We start from the raw sequence: 26,069 nt of genomic DNA, 5'->3' as shown, positions 1-26,069 counted from the left end.
ACAAATGAATGGACTACTATAAATGTATACAAAGTATTGCTTTTTACCTGATAAATGCTTCACAAATTGTGCAAATTTCAAGCCAAAATCACATATTTCTTTGCTCACATTGATGGCAAAGCACAAGTTCACACTGAAATTTAAAGAATGATTATAACTGAGTAAAATTCAGTTGTCTTTTTGATGACTTAATTACTGCGGACGGCTGATGTGTCTGATTGTAACTGTGTGCTCTCCGTTAACAGTGCTACGTGTAACAGTGGGTATGCCTGTATTTAGGCCACTCCACTCCCTCAGGCTTACAACTTGTGTGCATAATTCTGTGGGTTATAACAAGCAATTGCTATATATAAAACAAGGTTAAGTTCAGAGACTTTGACAGATTGGTATTGGAAAAGTGATCGAACACAAATGTTCTGTGAGACCTTCAGTTGGTTTTATGTTTTCACATTATTCCATAACCAACCTACATTCACTTGAAACAATGCACTTTATCTCATTAAGCAGCAAGAGTTCATCATCACATTTCCCATTCAAGCTCTTTGGAGCAATGTCAAAAAACCCCCACTGTGCACACTACACATTCATTGCACCCACTTGATAAATGCCATTTTTTTTAACTTAAACGTCATAGGAAGTTCTGGAAAGACTTGCTGACATTTACACTCACCTGAATCGCACTAAAGAGGCAGAAAGTGAGAAAATCCTTGAACAGATCTAATTTGCTGACGGTGGAAAGTGGGAAGCGTGCCCGAGGTGTCCTGAACAGGCAGTGCACCGATAACCTAAAAGCTCTACTAAAGACTTCTAACACAAACATTGAAATGCTGTCAGATATTTGCTCAGGAACTTCTCACCGAGGGAAAACTGTGTTATCCTGAATGTCGCCGTCCTCTGTGAAACCAGATAATCGGTGTGGGGTTGGAGCAGATCACACAGGCATGAATTTTACCATCAAACCAGCCCACTAAGAAGACGCAAAGGTGTGATAAAGATGGCAACTATATAAACATAACTCTTAACACGATTAGAGATATGTTTCCGTCTCACTGCACTTCCTGCACAGAGGCTTATCCCTGCAGAGAAATGTGCTTCACATGTGTTATCTGGTTCAACAGCATGGAGATTTTAGTCAAGTATAGTGTATTATAGGCTGCACTTTGGCCTATACTTTTGTGCTCAGGCTACTACTTGTTGATTTACTGACAAATGTATGTTTTGCAAGAATTTAATTTGAACATGTTTATGTTTAAGAGGACTGAAGCTAATTGGATCCTTCTATTCATGTGGCAGGCAACTCATATCTACAAATGACATACCAACAGCGTTTGCGGAAAGGTCATACCTTACAGACAATATTTTTGCTCATGAAATTCAACTTAATTATACAGCAGTTGTTCTACTGTGTCATTGTGAAAAATTAAAGTTGTACGCCAAGCATTAAATCGCATCCAGATCAATAAGCACAGACTCTGTAGCCTGTTCTGCTGCGCCGATTTTGCAGCAGCTAAATAGGAAGCTGAAATGATTTCTACCACTCCAGCATGCATATAGTGCATACATATATACACACACATATGCCCCTGTTCCAACATAATATAATTGATATTGTATTGCTCAGCTAATCTAATGGAATGTAAGAGTCGCCCGCAGTGAGTAAGCAATACTGGGTGAATAAAGAGTTCTTACTTTAATGACTTGAAATAGATAAATGATTAAAAAGAATTAACTTCAGGCAGAAGAGTGGCCATCCCTAAAAAAATGGAGTCCAATGACTGCATTTCAATAGATTTAAATCACATTTTTGTACGGGACTATAGGACAGAATGTGATTTAAATTATCATGCTATAATTTAAAAAAAAGTTGTTATGAAAGAAAATGATTACATTTATGTATGCTGGAGGTGTGATTTGGTAAAACCTGATAGGCTGCGATTAGCACAGGATGCTCACATTGCATCCTGTTGATTTGGATGGGAGTAAATAGAACTGCAGTAATTTAAATGAGAAGCAATAAAAAAAAAAAGATAACGTCAAGTTTGGGGAGTTTAACCCAAATCAAGTAGAGTTGTTTTAGTAGAACTGTATCCAGCTTTTGATTACTGGAGCATGTTTGAGATTAGCTGCAGGTTCATTCATTAAATTAAAGGCGTGAGATTACCTGGCAATCAATATGTTACAGTAAGTGTTAGAAGTGACTGCATGCTGTGCTGCTGGTGCTGTGGTTTTGTTCATGGTTCTCGTTCCTGTTATGCGAGTTATGTGGGTGGTGTAATAATTAGGTGTGACCATGTTAAACCACAAACAAGCCGAGTCCTAATAAGCAAATATCGGTCTGCACAGATACCTCGATGTCTCTCTGCTGTCTGTCTGTCTGAGATACAGCCAGTTTTTAAGACAATCAGCTAATAGTGTGGCAGCTGCTAATGACGATAACTTCTGGCGTCCCATCATATTTTGTATTTTATGAGTCAGGGTCCTGCTGGCTAATGTGACACTTCTTTTTTAGACTGACAACCATATGGCACGGTGCCTGGATGCATTTAACGATGCAAATAGTGACACTCATATATTCTGAACACAGCGAGGTGCGACCGGTGTGAGCTTCACTGCGAGTCCATCATATGTTGTTTTGTATACATTAGGGCTGCAACTAATGATCATTTATCGATCAAGCTGTCATCTTCTCGATAATTGATGAATTGTTTGATCAATGTTTCATAAACTACAAGGTGACGTCCTCAAAATGTCTCGTTTTGTCCTGGCTAGCAGTCAACAGTTCCAAGATATTCAATTTTCCATCAGTGAAGTCTGAAGAAACCAGAAAATATGCATTTGTATGATATTGTATGGATTTTTGGAGGCTGTAAACAGATAAATGTGGGCATTTTTGTCTTTAAAAATCATTAAAAACAATTAATTGATTATCAAAATAGTTAATTATTATAGTTTTTTATTACGGATACATGGCATGCAAGGGGATCATTGAATTTTAGCCTACATATGGAACAAAAGAAAACTTTGGATGAATGGATCAAAAGTTGCAAATAAACTCCTGCACACTAACTTGTAATGATGTTGATCATTGATTGTTGCAAGTTAGACAGTGTGCAGGAGTTTGTTTGCAACTTTTGAGCATATACAAGGGAGCCAGAAACAGCTTCAGACACCATCATCATTGAAGCAAAATAGCTGAAAAAGGAGCAGGTGCACTAGAGAAGGGTTCTGCAGCATTGTTTTTATTTCTATGAACTGGCACCGAACTCATCTTTATCCACAGAATCAGGTCTTAATTTGTTCCATCAGTAATCTGCATTAAGTTGCACACTGTGAATAAACATGTATGTCATTCACCAATTGGCACGTTAGTCTAAATATGAACCAATTGTCAGTGATGAATTCAATACATATTGCACGTAGTTTGAGAAATGTACGGCAGTGAAATCATAAAAAACCTTTTATGTTGCTGTCTGGCTTCTCTGGGCCCAGGCACACCACCACAGTATGATGGCCATTAAATTCACTCCCTGCTCCAACTCCATGCACTGACTGTTGATGTTAAAACAAAACAAACAAAAATGAATGCGAATTCAAATGACTACTACAAGTAAGTCAATTAGGATTCTAATGTATAGCATTAGTTAGGCCACTTGGCAAGCAGTGATTAAACAGTGATAAATCTTCTACAGTCTCTGCACTCAAAACACCTGCAGGGGACAGACTAAGTTATGCTGCCAGTGTGCAGACTAATGCTGCATGAGTGCTCCTACATATCTGAACACAGCAGCAGGGCAGACTAGATATGTTGGAGAAAAGACATAGATAGATAGATAGATAGATAGATAGATAGATAGATAGATAGATAGATAGATAGATAGATAGATAGATAGATAGATAGATAGATAGATAGATAGATAGATAGATAGATAGATACGTTCGTGGTTTATGTACATACAAACACACAAGTCAGCAGTTTAGGCTACTGTTGGTTCATACTGATTACATGCTGGTGTGTGCTTCTCTGCCTTTGCACCACACACACACCAAACCCAGCTGAGGCTGCACCGCCTCACACACCAACTCTGCAGTGACGTGAGGAGAAAGACGGGAGGCTGCTCTTATTATAATTCAACGTCAGACCAAGTTTGATAAACGCCCCCCTTCCCTCCCTCTCTCTCTCTCTCTCTCTCTCTCTCTCTCTGTCTCTCTCTCTCTGTGTCTCTATCTCTCTGGCCCATTTGGATGGTCCTTATTCACAGTGAGGAGATCCGCTTTTCCTCTCCTCCTCCACCACCACCTCCACCACCATCTTTGAGATAAAACACTGGCTTTAGGTTTCCAGCAGCAGAGGACTGGCGCTGCAGTTGCGCTGGCACACATTTAACGTGGGTGCACACACTGAGTGAGAGACACCCGACGCATCTTGTGGATTTCTTTGCGTACAAGCCCGTGTACATGGTTCTCCTTGCGCCTCCTCTGTCACATCCAGACCAGGAGTTGATTTCACTTCTCGGAGAAAAATGTGGCACCGCACAATAGCGACAGTCCTTGTTTTGTTGTATTTTTGGGGGGACTCGCTGGCAGGGTTTCCAAATCAGATCAACATTGGTAAGTTGAACGGGATACTCATCCACACGTCTTTGTTCACATACTCTAAATAGGACACGTCTCTGCAAGTCGCACCGATTTGGTTATTTGCATAATTCATTGCCAAGTTCACTTCTCATAAAGGCTGCGGGTGTTTGTAGGCGGTTTGGTAAAAATAGACTTGATCCTAATGCTCTAAACGCGAGTTTCAGTATCTGCAGTGGATTATTTAATGAGTGGAGACACATTTCTCTCTTTTCTTCCTTTCTTAAATTAACTGATCTTTCCAAATGCGTAATTGCATGGCTTTATCGCGAGAATAAAAAGTGTAATCTTCATATGTTGTATGTTGGTAATTAACTAATTAGAGCGCTGTTATGTGTGACATTTTCTTTCCTGTAGGTGGACTGTTCATGCGCTCTACAGTGCAGGAGCACAGCGCCTTCAGGTTTGCTGTCCAGCTGTATAACACCAACCAGAATGTGACGGAGAAACCCTTTCACCTCAATTACAATGTTGACAACCTGGAGTCCTCAAACAGCTTCTCTGTCACACACGCCTGTGAGTAGTTATACAATGTACTTAAATAACAAAGCCTCATGATGAAAACATAATGCAGATGTTTTTTCTTCTTCCAATTTTACCCCAAAAAGTAATGCTTTTGGCTCCATTCTAACATTCAATTACACACACACACACACACACACACACACACACACACACACACACACACACACACACACACACACACACACACACACACACACACACACACACACACACACACAAACACACACACAGAGAGAATTCTGTCATTGGCAGACAATCCAAAAATGACAGATGTTGATGAGCAGAAATTGGTGTTTGGATAAAATGGCTGTGACACTAAAAAAAAAACACCTGCCAAGTGTCCAACCTCATGCATAAACTGGATGATGGTGCGTGATGAACTATAATTGGACAGGCACAGTGATTTTGTAAACTGAGTAATTCAGTAATTCCAGAGAAGCAGACGAGCAGCCTTTAAATGACTGCTTGAAAGAAAGAAAGAAAAAAACAAACTATTGATACTCTGGTTGTTGTAGTGTCTGGCTGTGACATCAGATAAAGGCTTTTAGGTGGAGGCTGCAAGTGGATTGTGGCATAAATCCTCCTCACTGCACTTCTGATGGATAAACAGCCTGCTGTATCAACTGTAACATGCTGTAATCCCTGTAGTCATCTCCACAAATGTGATTGATTTGATAGGTGGGGATGTGTGGTGTGAGATGGCTTTGTAATTGGTCCACCATTCACTCCTCAGCCATGTAGGGCACCAAGTTCTGTCTGGAGAATTAATTTTTTATCCTTCTTCCCACCAACTGCACTTCACACTTCACGCGCAACGATCAGCCACAGCTCTCCAAACTTTGTCAGCTGCTGTAGAGACGACTAATGAAGTGAGAAAATAAGAAAGTTGAACACAATACCTCATACATCTCCTGTAGGGCTCAGCTATAAAAATGCTGTTTAGATGATGTAGCTGTTTGGCGAGTGTAACATGTTGTTACTTACAGCAAGCAGCCTTGGGGTGAAGCTGGAGGGGGGGTCGGGGGTAGGGTGGGGTGGCAGGTTTGCACACATTTGCACCTTGACACTGCCCAGATCAAGCACGCAGCCTTGCACTGTCGGTTGCTGAGTAATTACACCGAAGAAGCTATGGGGTCTGTGTTTAGCTCAAGGGCACTTCAGCATGTTGTTGCTGAGGAAGAGATGAATATTACATGCGTGGCTCCTGCAGATCAAGGAGAAAGCATAAACTTTCCTATTTCTACCTGTTTCTCATTTAAAATTTTCCTTCCAGTCATCTTGAAGGCACCACTTGTCTTACAGTACGCCCACACACAAATAATTTCATCATACAGCGTTGTATAATAAGACAATAGATAATAGAAAGTGCTATCAATGCATGTTCTACTCCACTGGATAATGCCTCTAATGATACATTCTTTGTTTTATTGTCATCTCATCTTCCACCAAGTTTTTGAGGGATCTAAAAAAGATGCCTTGCTTCCACATTTGCATCCCTGTAAAGTAAACTAAGGAAACTAGAGGCCTGTTAAATTACAACAGCAATTATATTTTTGGATCGTGCACCCATTAAAGACTCAGGCCATAGCCTGGATCCACTTAGAGGAAACCTGAACCCATTATTTTTGAAAAGAAGTTTAAGATTTTTCTTCCTAAAGGATATGAATAAAGACAAGATAATCAGGAGGAGGATTAATTTTTAGCGAGATAAGCATGATGCAAGCTAAACCAGACGCTTTCCTGTAGGAAAAAAAGACCAACGAGCAGTTAATTATGCACAGCAGCCAGGCCAGTTTGTGACTAAGACATTGCTTGAAAATGCACCAAACTACATGTTTCTTATTTTAGTAGTCTGGATTGCATAATGCCCTACTTGCCTGGCAGGTGTTGATGTAGCAAGTGAATGTGATGATTATTTTGACACATTTCTATTCTGGCAAGAATAGTAGGTTAGTCATTGCTATGCTTTCCCACAGCTTGCATTGTTAATTTAGATACCATTGGCAAGTGTTAAGATGCCTGAGATTTTACATCTGCTTACTGCCTATGACCTTTGGTGTCGTCTGCAAATTGTCATCTTGTGTATGAGATAAACTAAAAGATAAATAAAAGGATCAGTTGTGTAAATTAAGGGAGGAATTGCTTTTTCCCTCTGAGCTCATTTGTTGCATTTGTTGTATGGATTCAAAAGAGAATAAAGCAAGACAACACTGCTGTCCTCTAGCTGGGTCAGTATATAATGATTGTTACAAATCCCTGATGGCAAATGACTGTGTTATTGGCAGTGTGAATCAATAGGTGGAAGGCTATAGTCCAGCAGCAGTGTATGTGTGTATGGCTCCAGTTTGTTCTCCTGTATGGAAAAATCAATTCTCACCAAGCTTTCATTTTCTCTATCTCAGTCCCTTTCTACTAATGTATGGCTCATGGAGAACTTGGCAAAGAGACACTGGATCTTCAGTTTGACGGTTGCAATGCAGATGTGAGACCGCTATAACAAACCTGTAAACAACCGACAACACATTGCAGCTAACAAACGCCAGTCATCGTAACTTGATTGAATTGATTCGGACAAAGAGAACTTCACTGTTGCTGTTGTGTTTATTATCTCACCAATTTGTTGCTGGAGTGAAGCTGCAGGATGCATCGATGTGACACCTTGCCTCAGGCCAGGGCGGATTGTGTGCATGAAGGCAGAAATAGGAAGGTTATATCCATTAAGACTGAGGCCAGGGTCAAGACAGAGCTGCTTGCCTGACTGGACAATCGGGAAGGAGTTATAGACCAAGTGCATATAGGATTATTCTTTTTGGATATACTGACATGAGGAGGAAACATCATCATTTTCAGAACATTTGCTAAATGTATAACAAAGCTTCGGTGGTTAGCCTTACTCTGATTCATCCATGAAAAATGCATGAATCGACATTTCGGAGCGATCTGCAACACAGTTTTTTGTTAAAGTAGATATGTCCCATCTATTTCTTCAGCCACTATGTGATGTTAGTAAAAACCCTCAAAAGCCTCTCCATGCATTTTTCAAGACTTTCTTTTTTCACCACGCTGATTTTTAAGAGGGAGCAGGACGGATCCGCTTGGAGCAGAATTTCTCCAGAGATTAACTTTGATTTGATCAACTGTCAATACAACAGTGCAAGTGATTATTAGAGTGATTATTATAGCTAACCTGTCCTCCCTCTGCTGTGACTCAACCAGTGTGTTGCTGCTCAGACATAGGCTAATGTTAGAGTGCTTCAGTGTGTAGGCAACGGGCAGTCTCACTAATGCAGCATCAACCAGTAGCCAGATCTCCTCCTCCTCTTCCTCCTCTTCTTGTTCTCCTTCTTCTTCTTGTGCATCGCTGAGACTGTGGTGGATACTTTGGCTCATAAGCTGTGCCAAATGAGGGAATGTTTGGCTTCTGCGGTGCTCGTATGCAGATTTAGCATGTGTAAAAGCGTGCATTCGACATTGATGGTGTGAGCTAATGATGATGATGATCAAAAATGTCCCATCATTCTTTCTGCCTTGTTATGTGCATAGAAACAGTGCAGGCAGGGGGTGGAGGAGCAGCAGCCTACATTGGTGAATCCAATGTGTATTTTTAACAATCTAATGCTAAAATGTGTCTTTAGCAAAGCAGTGTTAGACAGGAATGTGAAATCCTAGTTGATAGTATGTATTTGATAGTATGAATTATATCCTCTGATAATAATGTAGTATTTAATAGATCCTTTAAGTATTTATGCAACAGCTCACATGCAGCCATCATTTCAGAAGCTGTGAGGTTTCAGCAGTTGGATCATTACAGTGTTGTGATATCTAAAGGTAAATGTCAATTTGGCAACGCTGTACATAATTTTTGCTTTAGTTGCTGTAGCAAAACAAACAAGCTGAAGTGTAACCAAACAATACATAACAACCTTGGATCCATCATGACTCTGAGAACTCATTTAAACCGACAAGTCATGAATGATGCATGAGCACCAGAGACGAGGTTGTCAAATTGTTTGGCCTGGGGTTGAGCGTTCTGCATGATAGTTAGTTTTCCTCTTAATCCGCACTCTTTGGCCGGTGTGATAAATGTGGCTACATAGAATAAAGGATTATTGAGACCATTTCATTTTTTAATATAGCACCACCAAAGCGATGTCACAGATAATCAGGGGGGGGAAACATTCCACACTCGGCTTTAAAACGACACCGTTACAAGTCTGAATTCAATTATCAAAACTTGTCCAACATGAAAAACATATTCACCGCCACTCACTCGCTCACTGAGAATATTTGGAAGATCAGACGTTCGGTAAGCTTGTGCTACATTTGAAAGCTTTAAATGGATCTCTCCGGATTTGGGAGCCCTTGAACAGAGAGAGAGACACTTACCCAAAAGCGTGTCCTGTTATCACGATGCACTGATAAAAATATCTGAGTTACTGCTACTGCAGCCAGAGTCCTGTCAGTTTGGATGACCTGCCCCAAGTTGACAAGCACTCATCCTCAGATTTGTCATGCTGCTCTCATTGGGAAGCATGACTGAATACATAAAAGCGTTCAGAACGTCTTTGGAATAATTTAACCCAGCTAAAGAGCAATTTAAGTTGCAGGCTAGGCTGTTCTCTAGCTGATACTTTCACTGACATAGATATATTGTTTGACCCTTAGTTTAATAAGTGTGCTGCCAGGCAAGATGACACTCATAGGTCATCATGCAGCATAAATGCCTTTTGCTTCCTTTTAATACAGGGCATAATAATGCTGAATAAATGGCTTTAACGACAATAGAAGCTGCCTATCATGTGCAAAAAGCTACGTGTATTTGGCCAAACAGGCACACAGCTACCACAAGAAAGTGTCTTATTTCTTGTTTTTCCTCAAAGTGAATCTCTCAACCCCCCCCCACTAAGTCAGTAGTCAGTGTTTTCACTCACGGCATAGCTGGTCATAATGCTGTAAAATGGCGGAACTGTACTGAATAGGTTTCGGGGGCAAGCCACTGGAAATGTGCAAGTTAGTCTTTCATCCTGTGCATCAGAATGTGTTTACATGTCAGTGCTGTAACGCAGCGAGGGTGATCACTACTGACAAGCTACAGTACAGTGACGCTGCAGCACTTTGTAGCAGTCTTACACAACGTCCTTCAGCGCGCCCGCCTCTGAAAAAGCTGCTGTTGTTATTCACTAAATGTTACCTGAGATTATCCAAGGACAACAAGCCCAGAACGACACAGATTAATACAAAAGAAAAGCAAAGACGCTATTGGGTCATTGAATAATTTAGAGGAGCTGCATTCATGAATCTGGAAAAGTTTCACATGCTCCATACTTGAGGAATTGAGTTGAGGAACGTAAAGGAGCAAAATTGCTTCGATGTTTTGGTGTTTTACATTCACTTGAAATGAGGAACAATTAAAGCTTCCTTAGTTTATATTCATATTTGATACTTTATTGTCTTTATTTAGTCAATTCTCCATCTTTAGTGAGAACTATGTGATATTTTACAATAGTGAGCACCAAAATTAGAGTTGAGCAATTGTGAAAAGGCCTAATTATAATAAATTTATAAATATTTTATTGAGTCAATTTAGTTGTCACCAAACTGTTATGCACACAGTTGTTTAATTCTCCACTTAACAAGCATGTGTGTTTTCTTGATGGAAGTATGTTTGACGTTAATCCACATTCGATTATTTTCTGCAGAGCATTGCAGCCCTTTTCTAACCGACTGCGTTATATTCCTCCGTCTCTTGTAATAGTGGTCCTTGGAAAATGTTTTTTGCAGTATATGCAAAGCATGTGTAGGTGGAGTGTTAGCAGCGCTTTACTGCGGTGCACTGAAATATTAAAGTGTATTCTTCCATACAAGACTCCAATAGCCACAGGCCCCGTCTGTGCACCGCTGCTGTAGATTTCCTTCTGTCATGTTGTTTTAGCATGTGGGTTGTATCCAGTTGTATTTCTCAGATTAGGGCTAATCCGGCGTGTGTTGCCCCGCTCTTTGGGTATAACGAGTATCTGCAGGGGGTAACCCACTGGAAGAAAATATGTGCTTTTACAAAGCTATAATCTGTAGAGAGGGAATTCCAGCCAACATGCAACCACACTGCCTGAGGAGAAACACCTACTCAGGCTTCAGTCCCTATATGCCCTCTGCTATCTCCGTGGTTGGTCAACTGAGACGAATTGCACAACAATGCAGGCTGTAATGCGGACACGAATATGAAACACTTAATGTAAATGTCAAAACACACAGATCATTTAAACTGTGCGCACTTGGCCTTCAGTTAGATATTTTATCTCCAAACAAACATTTACTGTGATTTCATGGCAAAAATGAACAAACTGTTCTAAACAAGCCTTTTAGGGGACTAAGTGCAATTTATTAAACTCAAACCAAATTAGATGCTGTAAGGAGTCACAATTCAAAATCGCATGCACAATGTTGGTAATATTGTCAGAAACAGTTTTTATATAACAAGTTTGAGATACTGAAATTGTAAGCATTTGCCTCCCTGCAGTATTTTACATGGCGTGATGAAATTTTGTATTTCTAGATATATTTACTCACCTAAAGCCACTGTGTACATAGGGTGGGCACAATAGAAGCATGAATAACACAGCAGACTTGTAGTAAGTGAGCAGTGTTGACCTGATACTTTGCCTCCTCAGGTGGCAGGAGGCATAAATTAGACATAATATAAACTTTACAAAATTCACTTACCATTTCATTTGAAGCGCATCAAGATACTGCTTTAGAGAATATTGTCTCAGTTTCTGTTTCAGTTGTGACAACTATGATGCATTTTCAAACATGGAAATGAGAATTATTTAAGGTCCTACATCAGGTAATATCCTCCAATTAAGTTAATATGGTTAAAAATGGTTGAGGGCCTGAAGATATCCATGGAAATGAACCATATACTAATATACTAATATTTTCTATTCTTTAAAGGTCAAACACTGTAATGGCTTCATGTGGATGTTACAGGTGGGTTACAAGCCTAAGACGGAGATTTATTCACCCAAAAACCTGTGACCAGTTGCAATGATAATGACATGCTGACATATTTTTTTAGAGTATCAAAGATTTTGCAGAACCAATTACAGTTCTATAGAGGACTTTCAGCTTAATTTAGAGCTTTGGTCCTCAATGACCTTAAATATGTATGTGTCCAGACCTTTTATTCATGCATATCCTTGCCATCAGTATTGAGGAAAATTGAATTACCTTTTCATGTCTTTCTGCTGAAGCGTTGCCTATAAATAGAGCGCCTGTGCACATTGCATTAAAAAGTTACCCTTGGGGCATTAATTGAATAAAAACATAAAAGATTCTTTGCATGGTTGAAAATTGTTTAGGTTTTTCTGCATTATGAGCAATGAGCATTATAAATCCTTGTTGTTGAATAGGTTTGGCTCTCACTGTCTAAACACACAATTTAGTATAATTATTGTGTATGAACACTATGGTTATTTTGGGGCCAATGCTGATACCGATATTAGGGAGTAAAGAATTCTGATAATGATTTATTGGGTAATATTCTTATGTAAAGAATATATACATTAACACACATTTTTTGCAATGATTATTAAGCACTTGTGACAAAGATGATATTTTACAGTTTAACAATATACTTAATTGTATAAAATGACATCAGTTCATTGAAACAGTAAACTTAACTGGGAATTTAATAATAATTAATAATTATAAATATAAATAAAAAACACAGAACAACAAACAAAAAAACAAACATAAGTATATATATATTAAAGAACAAATATACATGAAATGCTGCTTATATAGCTTTAAAAATATTGGCATTAGAAAGCATGGACACTGATGCTGATATATCTATGATAGGCCAATATCAGCCAATAACAAAGGGGGGCCGATATATTGGTCGGGCTCTGATGAACATGCAATAAGGGGGTGATTATTTGTCTCATTGCATGCTGCCCAGTGCATGCCTGGAGGGCTTGAGCCCCTCTGTTTCTCCGTAAAAGTAGAAGTGGAACTAAATGAACTCTAATTGTTAGCTGAGTACAACTGTTCACACTGATAATGTTTGGAAATACCTGCGACCCAGTGGAGTGTTCTCACTCAGGTGTCAGCAGAGTCCTGAGTTATTCCCACAACATCCCCGAACATCCCGTCGAGCTGACACACTAAACAGCTGCTGACAGAATGCAAAGGATGCCTGTTACCTGGAACATCCGTAGAGGCACGTTGGCTGTTGGCTCTGTGAATTATCATTCAGAAGACGGCGCAGCTCAGCTGTCCATCTCGTTTCTACGAGGAAACACTGAAACCGCTGAGTGTCTGTCAGTCAGCACATTTATAAGATTTATTGGCATCGTCTCTCTAGCCTTGTAACGCTGTCTCATTTGATCATCTCCTTTCAAACTAAATGGAAAGAGATCTTGATGACTTTTAGTTTTGGAGACTTGTTTTAAATACCATTCCAGTTCAGAGACAATTTAACTGCATAACAGTGCTTGATTTGTTTTGTGACTCACCAATTTCTATCTGTCTTGATATAACATGTAGATATTAATGTAGTATGTTGATATTGTTGGTTTGACAGAAATAATAAAGTAGTTTAGTGAATTGGCTTAAGTGAGAGACAATCAGTGTGTCATGAAAAGACTATAGAAGATTTATAGATCACATTTGTTCCCACATTTGTACATTTGGCATTTTATGTAACTCCCAATGTAACATGGGGGGGTTGATGATGTAAGAACCAGTGTGTGTAGCGTGAGGTCTGCATGAGTGGCTTGATGAATACACAGATGATATATAAATCATTACATAATCAATTTGAAACTGTGATGAATTTATAGTAGAAATTATTCTGAAACCAGCTTAGAATGAAGATTGAATGATAAGATGAGTTGGTATTTTAAAAGTTATATAAAATAGATTTTTTAAAAACCATCCTCCAGTCAAATATGTGTTTTTCTTCTTTTTCTTTCAGTTGGATGTTTGAGCTTCACTGAGCAGAATGATGTATGTGCAGAGTTTGATGCGAGAAGACTGTTTTCACATTCATCTGCTGAAAGAGGAAAGTTTCTCTGTGCTCACAGAAAATCATTCCTTAAACACAAGTTTAAGGGATGCACCTATTGAGGTCCAGTGTACAATTTACACAAGTCAACCTCCAGTGCACATTCACTCTGACATGACTTTTCTGTGAAGTAAGAGACATATTGTGTCAAACATGTTTTAAGATATTTTAAAATACTCTGGTTTTATTAATAATGTGTCTGATAAACCATGAATATGCAAGTATGTTAATTTCAAAGGTTTAACTACTGTTGGGCACGACATGTCTCCTACTTCACTGTAGTCTATTTTCTCAGTGTAATGCACTGGAGTCTTCAAGTTTCCACATCACACTTGTTTAAGTTGAATATTAGACCAGGATTTGCCTCCAAATGAGTTGTGATGTTACAAATTATGTTCATATGTTCAACCTTTAAAAGTCAGGCTTTCAATGAGCTTGAGAAACTTTCCACTTTCAACAGGTAAATATGAAAACAGCCTTTTAGTGTCAGACTCTGCACATACATTATTCTGCACAGTGAAGCTCAAACATCTAACTGTAGGAACAAGAAGAAAAACACATTTTTGAGTGGAGGGGGGCTTTATCTTATGAAATTAAATGGAACTGCATATTCACAGATTCTGGATTTTTAATAAGATAGAAAGATAAGATGCCATTTTATTGCTTTTTAACACAGAACATCTTTTGTGGAAAAAACATGTCATATACAACTAATTATTCCAACTAGAGGATTTTTATTTTTTATCTGCCTGAAGGGGATCTAATTCAACTAACATGAGTTTACTTACATTTCTTATGGACTCTTTGTTGACAAAGGTTTTGGGCTATCTGGTGTGCAGATGCTCAGATTCATGCAGTGTCTCTAAAGTAACTGATCAGCACAGGGCATCCTGAGGGACAGGCATCATACGTTCCCTGTTATTATACTCAGATGTTTTTGATTGCAATTGCAGGAAAGAAGGAAAGAAACCTTACCTAATATAGTTAGTATAGTGCATATATGTCTACATGAATGGTCTTTGTTAAGCTTAAAGTCAGGAATATCTTCAAAGAACTGTCTGCATCTTCTGTTGATATAATAATAGAACTAGTCTTCTTTTTGACCCCATCCTTTATAAGGTGGTCATTTTTGGACAGCAGCTGCATGTTTGTGCCGTGTCTTCTGCCTTCCTTTCTCACCAAACATGTGACCCCAGCACAGGAAAGGACAGGTATCCCCATGTGGCTGAGAGCAATGAATCCTCCCTCTCCCTCAGGAAACCAAACTGAAGTCCTGCTGCTTTCTTTTCTTTGTGCATCGCTAGAGGCACTCATCTTTAGACAGCAGTAGAAAAATAACTTCCCACCAGGCAGCTGCATGCATAAACAGGTTATTTGTTATCGTCACAAAAAGTGAAGCCGTTGTCCTCACTTTGTCCAAGTGCGGTATCCAATCCCTTTTTACCTCAAGGCTCCCAGCAGTGACTCAGTCTGAGAAAGTTCACCTCCGCTTCTCAGTGTGACTCCTCTAACCCTTTTCTCATTCTCGTTTTTTTTTTTATATGCATAAAGTTTGATTTCCTCGCTGCGTGCGATGTTCCCTCTTCAGGCAAGGACAGCAGCTCCTCTCTATTCCTCCCTAGCAATGGAGCTTTAAGAATTCACTTTGTAGGCTCGGCTCTGCAGTGCACACACACTACAGGTTCACGTCAGCGAGTTTTATGATTCCCCAGCCGTCTACAGCAGAGACCATCAAAAGCTGCAAAGCCCTGAGTTTCTGTAAGACAGCGTTGCTTCTTGCTGCTGCTTCTACCTGTTAAGTTTAACGAGGTGGTGAGAGCTGAAGAGGAAGCAGAGAAATGGAGGGTCAGGAAGAAAGCAACAGTATCTGAGCTGAGAAGCAGAAGTAGGGACAACAGTGACACGCAGGTGTGTTGGGGGACAGAGAAAATGAGATGGAAGCTGACAGACAGCGAGGAGAGGTGGATATTTGGATATTAATCATGCAGATATAGCATGTATTAGTATTCTGAACACAAATGCACAGAGCCTGCAGTGCCAAAAAAATAGCTTCACTTCCTCCCTGTAATAAAGTAAATGATGCATATCTTCATTGCTGACCATGATTGGGATTTTACTGTAGTTTAGGAGTGTTGTACTGCTTCATGATCCCAAATATAGGATTTTATTAGTCCTTTAGGAGAACAGGCTGCCTATTTAACCATGACAAACAAAAGCTGCCATTTTGAGAAGGAACTAGGTGATGTTGAATGAGCTCGGAGGTGTTAATTTTATGGTTGCCTTCATTTTTCCATGTGAGACATGAGCTGAATATTGCCTGTTGCAGAAGAAATTTACAAATCTATAATTAAAGGAGGATTGATGTAGTGTTACAGTAAATAATGTTATCCAGAAAGGAGAAACTGTGAAGCATACTGAATCAAAGATTGAAATGTGATAATCATCTGTCCTTGAAATGAAGCTCAAAAATTGTCCTTCAAATATATAACAATGGTTCAACAACATTATCTTCTGTCAGTGAAACCAAACAGTTGGAGCTGTCTTATTTCTGTGGATGCCTGTGCTTGTGTAGTTCTTACACCAGTGTCACCTTGGCCTTTCAATACACGTCAGCAGGTCTGATGTGTGTGCTGCGTTAAGTTGAAAGCTAAGAAAATGGAGGAAGGAATAATAAAATGACCTGGAGGGAAAGATGACTGAACCGAGCTATCAGAGATGTGTAGGCGAGTGAATGGTTGTCCTCTTACTTGCTTTTCAACTATGTTAGTGGAAGGGTTCTATGGTTGGCAAACCCCCTGACTTTGGTCTAGAATTAGTTTAACAGCTATTGGATGAGTTACCATGAAATTACACATGGACGCAATTGCAGAGGTTGAATCCCAAGACAATTAGGTGATGCTAGCATTCAGAACTAGTTTTCAAAAAATGTGTACGAATATGTACAATGTTCCCAAATGATCTACCCCAGTGATTTAGGTGATCCCATGTCTTCATCTCTAGCACATGGTTGTGGTATTGAATGAAATGCCTCAGCAACTATGGATTACCATGACATTTAGTACACACATTCATACTTGACTAAATACCTACAAAACTGACGACATTCTCATCAGCCTCAACTGCACTTTGGTTTAGTGGTAATTAGCAAATGTTAACATGCTAACACGCTGAACTAAGAAGGTTAATATGGTAAACACTGTACCTGCTAAACATCAGCATGTTAGTATTGTTATTGTGGGCATGTTAGCATGCTGACATTAGCATTAAGCTCAAAGAACAATTGTGCTTAAGTACAGCCGTACACAGCCAATAGCATTGCTGGAGACTCGTGTTTCATTAGCCAATTGTGTCTAAATTACATAAATGTTAAGTGTATTTCCTTGTAGCTAATATGTTGCCTCAATATTTGCTAGAAATTAACACAGTATGTTCCAGGATGAACTTCCCTCAGAGTCACTGGATTCAAGCCTGCAGATTCTCCAAAAGGGCACCTCATTAAACCCAGATAGACAATAATACTATTAATAATACACCACTGACTACTTGCAGTGAGCAGTGTTGTGATCTGCGTTTAGCAGAGGGTCAGAAATATCATAGCAGCTCTATTGGGTTGACCAGCATTTGCTTCAGTTATTGCTAACATTAAGACAAGGGTGATATCCCTGATTCAGTTATGCCTGGAGTTATTAAGTCATTTACTATGTACAAATAAAATGAAATAGTTAACGCCTTGTAAGACCAAGTGTCTGGTGCACTGTGTTATAGCCGAAGCTCATTTCCACAGGCCCGCAGATGGCAGCAGATAGGATTTGTTATAAATCTTTTATACTGCGGCACAGCCGAGCGCTTGCACATTTGCATGCTCGTGTTTCATGGTATTTGTCCATTAAGAGTCTGTGTGGCCAGTGTACTGATTTCCCCATTATTTCTAGTTGATTACCCAAGCAGTTGCATTTAGACCAAGGAGAACTGAAGGGCACTGGGCAGCAGAGCATGGCCATAGGGAGCGGACATCCCACATGGCACCCATTTATCCAGATAGCCACTGCCTCACTCAGAAGATTAATGCCATCACGAATTCACTACCATGCCAACCTTACATTCAACTTTTTTACCCCCTACATTTGTCAATTTTAACTTTCAGTCTTTTATGAAATTGGAACCTCGACTTTGTTTTGATTGAAGGAAGATCTTATCGTAAATGATTGTTTATGAACCTGCTCTCTGTCTTTGTCTCCAGTCTGCTCTCAGTTCTCCCGGGGAGTTTACGCCATCTTCGGCTTCTACGACAGAAAGTCCATGAACACGCTGACCTCCTTCTGCGGGGCGCTGCACACCTCCTTCATTACACCCAGCTTCCCCATCGACGCTGACGTGCAGTTTGTCATCCAGATGAGGCCTGGTTTGCGAGGAGCTGTTCTCAGTCTCCTGGACCATTATAAGTGGGAGAAGTTTGTCTACCTTTACGACACTGACAGAGGTAAGAGCAGCCCTCTGTGAAAGTAAAACACACACACACACACACACCTATGCAAAAACCATAAACCAACCTTCAGCAGAAGAAAAATGAGTAGTGCAGAACATCTGATTGCTCAAGAAAGCTCATACAGTTATTATACAGTGTATATGATCAGTCTTTAATATGTAAATCCCTCATCCCCAATCCTTATTCTGAGTAGTCTGATACATTTTAATCTTTGCCAGTAATGATCATAAATTGCTTCACTATGTTGCTGAATGCTGTTCGGAGAAGCATTCAGTAGCTCCTTGCTTCCGAGGAATGAGTCATTCACAGGTGCTGCCGATCTGCTACCGTAGTACGACTCCAGCCGCCTGAGCCTCTAATCCTCAGCACTCTTTGATTATCATTTAGCTCTAATTGGATTATATGAAGACAGAGCACAACATATTCTACCTCTAACTCTGCTCCACGGCTCCCCACTCCCCTCATGTAGGCCAACTATTTACAGACTTGGTAGTCCTCTGAGGGTCAGCATCTGTAGAACACAACAATCTGTCTGATTTTTGGACTGCAAGTGAGCCATGGACTGTTTGTTGCAACAAAAATATACTGCATGCCATATTTGCATCTGAGTTATGTTACTTGTATTTCAAATGTGTCAGTTGATGAAGAGATTTTCTGGGTGCAGTCGCTTCTGGTAAATGTAACAAATTGTTCAGAACTGTGTATTCCAAGTATTTTTAAACTGACATAGAGCATTTCTAGGACGAGAGCACTCTTTTTTTCGCTTCCCCAGCCTCACTTTATATATCTCCATTTCAGGTGGGTGTCTAATCTACTTCTCAGTCATGAAACAGACTCTCACAGAGCCATTTTGTGCATTTCTGAAGTTTAGTACTTATTTTTAGCAATATTTTAACCAAATTTATATTCATCTGGCAATAAGTTAAAGCTTCTCGACACAGCTTTCTACTCACATAACAAACAGCGACACTTCTGTAATTGTGATGTTTATGTTCAGAGGCATTTGTGGCAGCATTAAGGAGGTTGTTATTTCTCTCAAATTGGCGGGGACCTCGGTTTCATTGATCTGGCCAGAGTGTATCTGTATTTCTGTGGCAGACTGCAGAAGCTGATAATTGGTTGGCTGGCGTGCTCGAGTAAAAATGATTAAGGAGTTTATAGCGTCACCTGGCTGCAATCAACCTTCCCAAAAGTGCATCCTGATGTGGCCCTTAAAGCTCTGCTTGACTTTGTTAGCCTCTTTCACCTGCTGTGCCGAGACTGATGGGCCACCATCTGTAACACTCAGCCATTTTCCACAGTGAGACACAGTGTAAACACTGTAGTTTAGGATGGATTCCCACATGCTGCACAGCTTGTGTTTGTTGAGAGGCTAGTTAGCCATCCTATTTTGGCTGCCAGTCCCAGCCTGCTCCTCCCTGTCAGGGCTCTGGAGCAATACAGCCACCACTCATCCAAATGTCAGTTTAATCTTCATTATAGGGAAAGGGCTCTATTTAGGGCTGGAGAAGAACAAGCACCAAAGAGATGCTTTTGTGAGTGTGTGCTGATAGTTTTTGGGAGAGTATGACAGTAATATGCTGTAGAGGCATTTTACAATAATATGTGTAATGTCTGTCCCTTAAGAAACATCTGAACAGAATGTGCATTAGAAAGAAAGCAAGAGCGTCTTAAAGTCAGCTTGAAATTGGAAAAATCATTAAAATGAATACTGTCGATCCCTCGTTGTAGATGTTAGGGAAGTGGACTCAGTCTTCCCTTTCATCACACACCATAAGAGGGATTTCTTTATGATAGCCTGAAGGCATAGCTACCATCAAAACTGTATCTGTATGATGGGATTTTGACTGTAATAGAAAATAAAATATCCAGAGATACCACTTAATGTACTGGTGCGCGAACAGCACATTTAATTTTCAATATGTATTTCAAATTGGAAATGGTATCGACATCAAATAGGTTCAGCTGCTCTTTCATGTCGGAGATGCCTCTGTGTGACAGCAGTATTGTACTGATCTGAACTGTTTCAGTTGACATATAAATAATGATTCCTAAATAATGAGTGGAGTTTGTTTCCCACAGCAGCTTTTTTACAGGAGTCTGCTACTGTTTTGTGCAGCCCACATCTCATTAGAAGAATTGATCGTTTGATGAACATCACTGATACAAAAGGAGAAACTGAAGAAGCACAAAAACACAGATTGAAGAGAAGCAGAAAAAAACTAAACTGACTTTCATTTACACCTTTACTCACGTGGGCCATTAAAGTCATGTTTATCTGCTGCAGTGCAACATCACCTTTTTATCCTGGATGCACTGGCCATGAAATGTCCTCATTAAACAGCCTAATGGCTGCTGGCAGAAAAGACCTCCTGAACCGAGGAACATCTGGGCATTACCAGCTGGTCACTGAGAGTAGGACCACACCAGGTCTTTTTATGTTTTGTTAATTTCCTGCACATACTTCCTAACCACTTACCATAGTATGCCTTTCATGCCTTTTATAGATTTTGTAGAGCAATCATTTTTTAACAAAATACCAGTTTTGATACAGAATTAAAACATATAGTATTTCAGGTATTTACCAAACCTTTATTTTACAAAAAAAATCACAAGAGCACAACACACTGTATAAAAATGTGTTTTAGTAATCCTGATATCTAGTTTAACCAAGAGAAAACCAACAAGCAAAGTCTAAGTGTTTTGAGGTCTTTTAATGACTTCTAGAGCCGAGCTCTGAGAAAACAAAGATTGCACCATCCAACTTGTGTCGTAAAATGTAAAATCAAAAAACATCTCCACAAGACATTAGTGTCTCAGCAGATAAAATCACTTCCTCTAATGTGTGTCTTGGGGGTGATTTTGAGAATCTTTGTTTCATTACAGAAATATTAAGAGAGGTTCATCATGTTCTTCCTTCCTTCCTCTGATACTTTGGGAGACTATTGTATTGCATTACAGTCTGCACCTCTGTCCTAGTCCTCTCCTTCATGATGACCTCTAGGGGTTTTGACTATGGCAGTAATGGATACTTATTATTCGGTTTTCTGCTGTTGTTCTGGTCCTAAAGTGTAATGCCTACAGTATTATGTTGTCATTGTCAGCTTTTTTATATTTAGCATTTAACATATTGGGATCTAACTGTGAAATCTAATCCCCACTGTCTACTGTATTTTCTTTCATACACCTGCATAATACAAACTACATCTTAATTTGTATTTGTTGCCATCAAGACAAAGGACAACAAACTAACAACCTTAACTGCAGATTTTTCCTGCATTTTCCTGCCTCTCCGACGAATGGGGATGGTCTGGATGGTGGAGAATTTGCATTCAGTGTGTAATCACACTGCCCTGCTGCTGTATGTCTGGTTGGTTTCGTCTCTGCAAGGAAACGTCTGATTAATTGCACACTGCTAAAGAGCTGCACTCAGCAGTCAGGCACACGGGCTCATTAACAGAGAGTGGGAGAGAGAGACAGACAAAGAGAGGCCGAATGGCACAAAGCAGCTGTTCCACTCTGTGAACACCTAACTGCACCTTCACTTCCAGATAGACATATATCAATAGGCCTTGACCCCCGCCCCCCTCTCTGGGTAAACAGTGTTTTCCTCCCAGGCCCTAATATTGGGATTGAGGCAGAGATTCATCAATCAAGGCCCTCTGCTTCAAGAGAGCTGTTTTCCCTCCATTTAAGGACTCTAGTATGCCACATAGAGAACATAGAAAGAGCACTAGAGAGCACAACTGGCACACACATGTAACAGAATAGCCAAGTAGTGACGGAAATGACGGATGTCTTTCTATGGTGTCAAAGGATCCTGGGAAAACAAAGAGATGCAGATGAGAAAGACTGGCGCTGTTTTTTTTTTTTTTTTCAATCTGCGTTTTGGCAGGACCATGTCAAATTGAATAAACTCTCAAAAGAGAACAGTGCATTCTTTCTTTTGTTTTCGTACACAGAATATATTTATGTGATTCCATGGTTTTGAGAATCCTCTCTGAGTCAGTGTTGACTGAATTTTAGATTCTCCCTGGGAATCAGATTGCTTTTAGATTTACAGCTGGGAATGGAGTGCGTTTGGAAAGGCAGTGAAGGTACTGCATGTGTGTGTGTGTGTGTGTGTGTGTGTGTGTGTGTGTGTGTGCAATGACCTTATTGGTGAAAACCTCAAAGGGCGGTGTGCATTCACTGAGAAGATACAGCTGAGGCGTTGGCTGTCTCTAAATGTTTCTGCATGAACCAAACCTCCTCAGTTATCAAGCACACCCAATTGATCCATGCACATCCACGCATGCAGAGGCTGAGCAGCCTGAACACAACATCAAACAACATGTAAGCTGCAGACTTTCTGCTTCATACTGCAGTACTGAGCTCATTGTATTGACTAAATGATACTTGGGAATTATTTATGTAGAATACCAAACATTTTCTGGAGTTTTCCAGCCTGGGAAGTTTAAAATTTTATTTCTCAGCATGGATCAGCTGTGTATTGTAGACCCAGACCACCATGAAGCACAATATCAAATGAGCAATGATGCTTGTTATAGACATTATTTCCTTCAAATATGAAAAAACACATCTTCTCTATTGAACAGATTAACTGACAGTCTTAGCATTGCAGAGAACATACCACACTAGTGTAGGTACAGAAAACTTCAGCGAGACATTATATAACTTTTAACAGTTGCCTCACTTTGAAAATCTTTGTTCTTTGCTTGAAAAGGGGAACTGCAATGCTTGGTGTCATTACAGATAGTGTGAGCATCTCTGCGTAACCAACTCAGCCCTCCAACATATGTAAACAAAGTAATTACTGCAACAATCTGTGATGTATGCATTGCTAAACCCAACAAGTGTGGATAGAATATGTACATTATGTGAATGTTTTCCCAGAATGATGCCACCTTTCTGCTCTGTGCCCATTCATCAATTTTCCAGGTAGTTTGCTTAAAGGATGGTTTACTGTTTTTCAAGTCTGTTGTAAGGCAACATTCAAAAGCCCAAATGAACTCTGTAATAGGATTGTATTTACCATAATTTTTGGCTCCCATCACTTACATTGAAAGCCCTTTTCGAAGCTGATCTTTTAACAGTCAGTATGAACAGGAGGAATAATTACAGCGAGGAAAACATCTTTCAGTGTTTATATGGCCACCTGACTGTTGTTTCAAGACTGACTTAAAAAAATGTGAACCTGTCCTTTAAAGCTACCCTTACCTTTGTTACATTTTTACAAATTTTTTTGTTTAGGTTAAAATACTATTAATAAGGTAATGGCACTCTAAAATGTTAGAGAGATCCACCAGACATAGAAACTAATCATTATTCCATTCTCATAATATTCTGTGAAAACTCTGACCAATCATATCATTCGGTGGGGGTGGGACATAGGTGTGAGGAGGGGTTGTTGCTGTTCAAGTGCTGTGTGAAATGCATGAAAGGTAAGAGTCGCTTTAAAGTGATTAGCAGCATAGTGTAGTTAGCATGAATGAGCTCTCATCTCAGTGTTTCAGGACCTTGGACAGTTCCTATCCTTCATAGCGCTCTCCACGCCTTGAGTACTGTAAACTCTGTCTCATTTCTTCTTTTATTCATCATTCTTGACTCTCCTATTAGTACTACATGATTATACTGTTTTAGAGTTAACATACAAATGGATGACAAATTAAAGGATTAAAAAAAGATATGGTATTTTGGAGCAGCGAGTTGAACAGTGCATAACCATCATCAAAACATCTTATAAGCAAATATATTTTGCAAGAATTGTGTTCATCCCTGTGGTGGTGTTCTAGTAGCAGTGGCTTGTGGCGGGAAATATAGATAAAATGAACGGTGACAACATAATGTTATGTTATATTACAATATTGACATGTATCATATAGTAAGATAAATTAAGCTGTTTTTGGCTATTGCAGCAAATTAAATACATGGGAAATCAAAGTACTTCATCAAATTCATGCAAAAATCATATAACAAAATCCAATATTGCCATAAAGCAGTCTTGCTCAAACAGTGCTAATAGTATAAATGATTGCTAAGTGCATATTCTCTTACAGTATAGATCATCATATTGTCCAACTGTACTTATAAGGACACGTAGTATTGTTCTTTCTTTTAATTTGTCATCTGTGCATCATGTCTCAATGCAGCTTTTTTCAATCACCCTGATATACAGTGTGGTCATCAGGAGGCTATATGATGATCTGTAGCACAGTATCAAATGCCTGCAGTTTGGGATTACTGTACACTTTGATGGCTGTAGCATTTGCCATGAGGCATTATTGCATCAGGTCGCAGAGATCTCTTTTCACACATTACTGCAATGACCTTAAGAAGAGCGAGAGGTGGAAAAACACCTTATTCCAAGATGTATAGAGATGTATCTGAGTGTCGCTAAGTGAGATTGACAGTGTGACAATAAAATGTGTTTGTGTGTGTTTGTGTGTGTGTGTGTGTTTGTGTGTTTATGATGGGAATGTTGCTTGTGCCATCCTGCTGCAGCTTTGCTTAGCATTAGAAATGAATATAGACACAGCCAGTCACACTGTAGTCTCACTTACTTGTGTTTGTTAAATTGAGGAATTAGAATTACACTGAACACATCTTGAAATCTTGTTAATAAGCAGCCTGAAGCTTAATCAATTACATTTGCCATACAGTTTACTGTTAATAACATACAATCAATGCTTACTGCTTTTTCTTTCCCTGCCATTCTACTCATAATACTGCCACTTTAAAAAACAGAAATCAATACACAGAGTAATTTGAACCATTGATTATCTAATCAGTGACCTTTAACCACCAGGTGTGACTTCCACTTATCCCGCTATCATTTTAAATGTCTGCTCCCTCCTTCCGGCTTTAGGCAGCATACAGCGCCATCAACTCAGGAGCAAGAGGTTTATTTCGGCTAAAAAAAAGAAAAAAGATTTTCTCCTCTCCTCGGCTCAACATTGTTGTCTCAGCTGCTTGCAGGAGAAGATATAGCGGCATCTTCAAATGAATAGAAAAGAAAATGAAACTGTACGGAGGCGAAGAGTGAGGGAAGGAACAGAGGAGTCAGCAAAGCCTTTGTGCCTCTCCTGCGTCAGAAAGCAGCAAATGGCACAGAGGGCCAAGCGCTGTCAGATGTGCTGTCAGATGCACCAAATGTATTTTTTTTTATTTTTTATTTTTTTATTTTATACTTCATGAATTCAGAGCCCCCCCTCCTCTCTTTTCCCCTGTAAGAACCAGCTTGTCTTATCTAATCTGCTCTAACCTTAGCACTTTACATGGCTGAATAAGAAGCCAGGTGACTAATAGAAGGCCCTTCTGTGTTATCAGCCACTGCTATGTTTATGCCTTCACCCGTGT

The 26,069-nt window shown here is 39.6% G+C and overlaps 1 protein-coding gene across 3 annotated transcripts in view; it reads left to right on the top strand.

Annotated features, from left to right (window-relative positions):
* Positions 1–26,069, top strand: part of LOC133994469 (glutamate receptor 3) — a 71,706-nt gene that overhangs the window by 951 nt on the left and 44,686 nt on the right. For 2 of the 3 annotated variants that reach the window (XM_062433725.1, XM_062433726.1), the window contains exons 1-3: positions 4,521–4,608; positions 4,990–5,148; positions 18,465–18,704. In XM_062433725.1, coding sequence (XP_062289709.1) covers positions 4,521–4,608; positions 4,990–5,148; positions 18,465–18,704 — 487 coding nt within the window. Of the gene's footprint in view, positions 1–4,520; positions 4,609–4,989; positions 5,149–18,464; positions 18,705–26,069 lie in introns of those variants that run through there. The other variant, XM_062433727.1, reaches the window with a different exon arrangement.

This window comes from Scomber scombrus, chromosome 14 (assembly GCF_963691925.1).
Source record: "Scomber scombrus chromosome 14, fScoSco1.1, whole genome shotgun sequence".
In the NCBI taxonomy this organism is placed as follows: domain Eukaryota; kingdom Metazoa; phylum Chordata; class Actinopteri; order Scombriformes; family Scombridae; genus Scomber; species Scomber scombrus.
The sequence above is the reverse complement of the archived record's forward strand: the minus strand, read 5'-3'. Positions and strand labels throughout refer to the sequence as shown.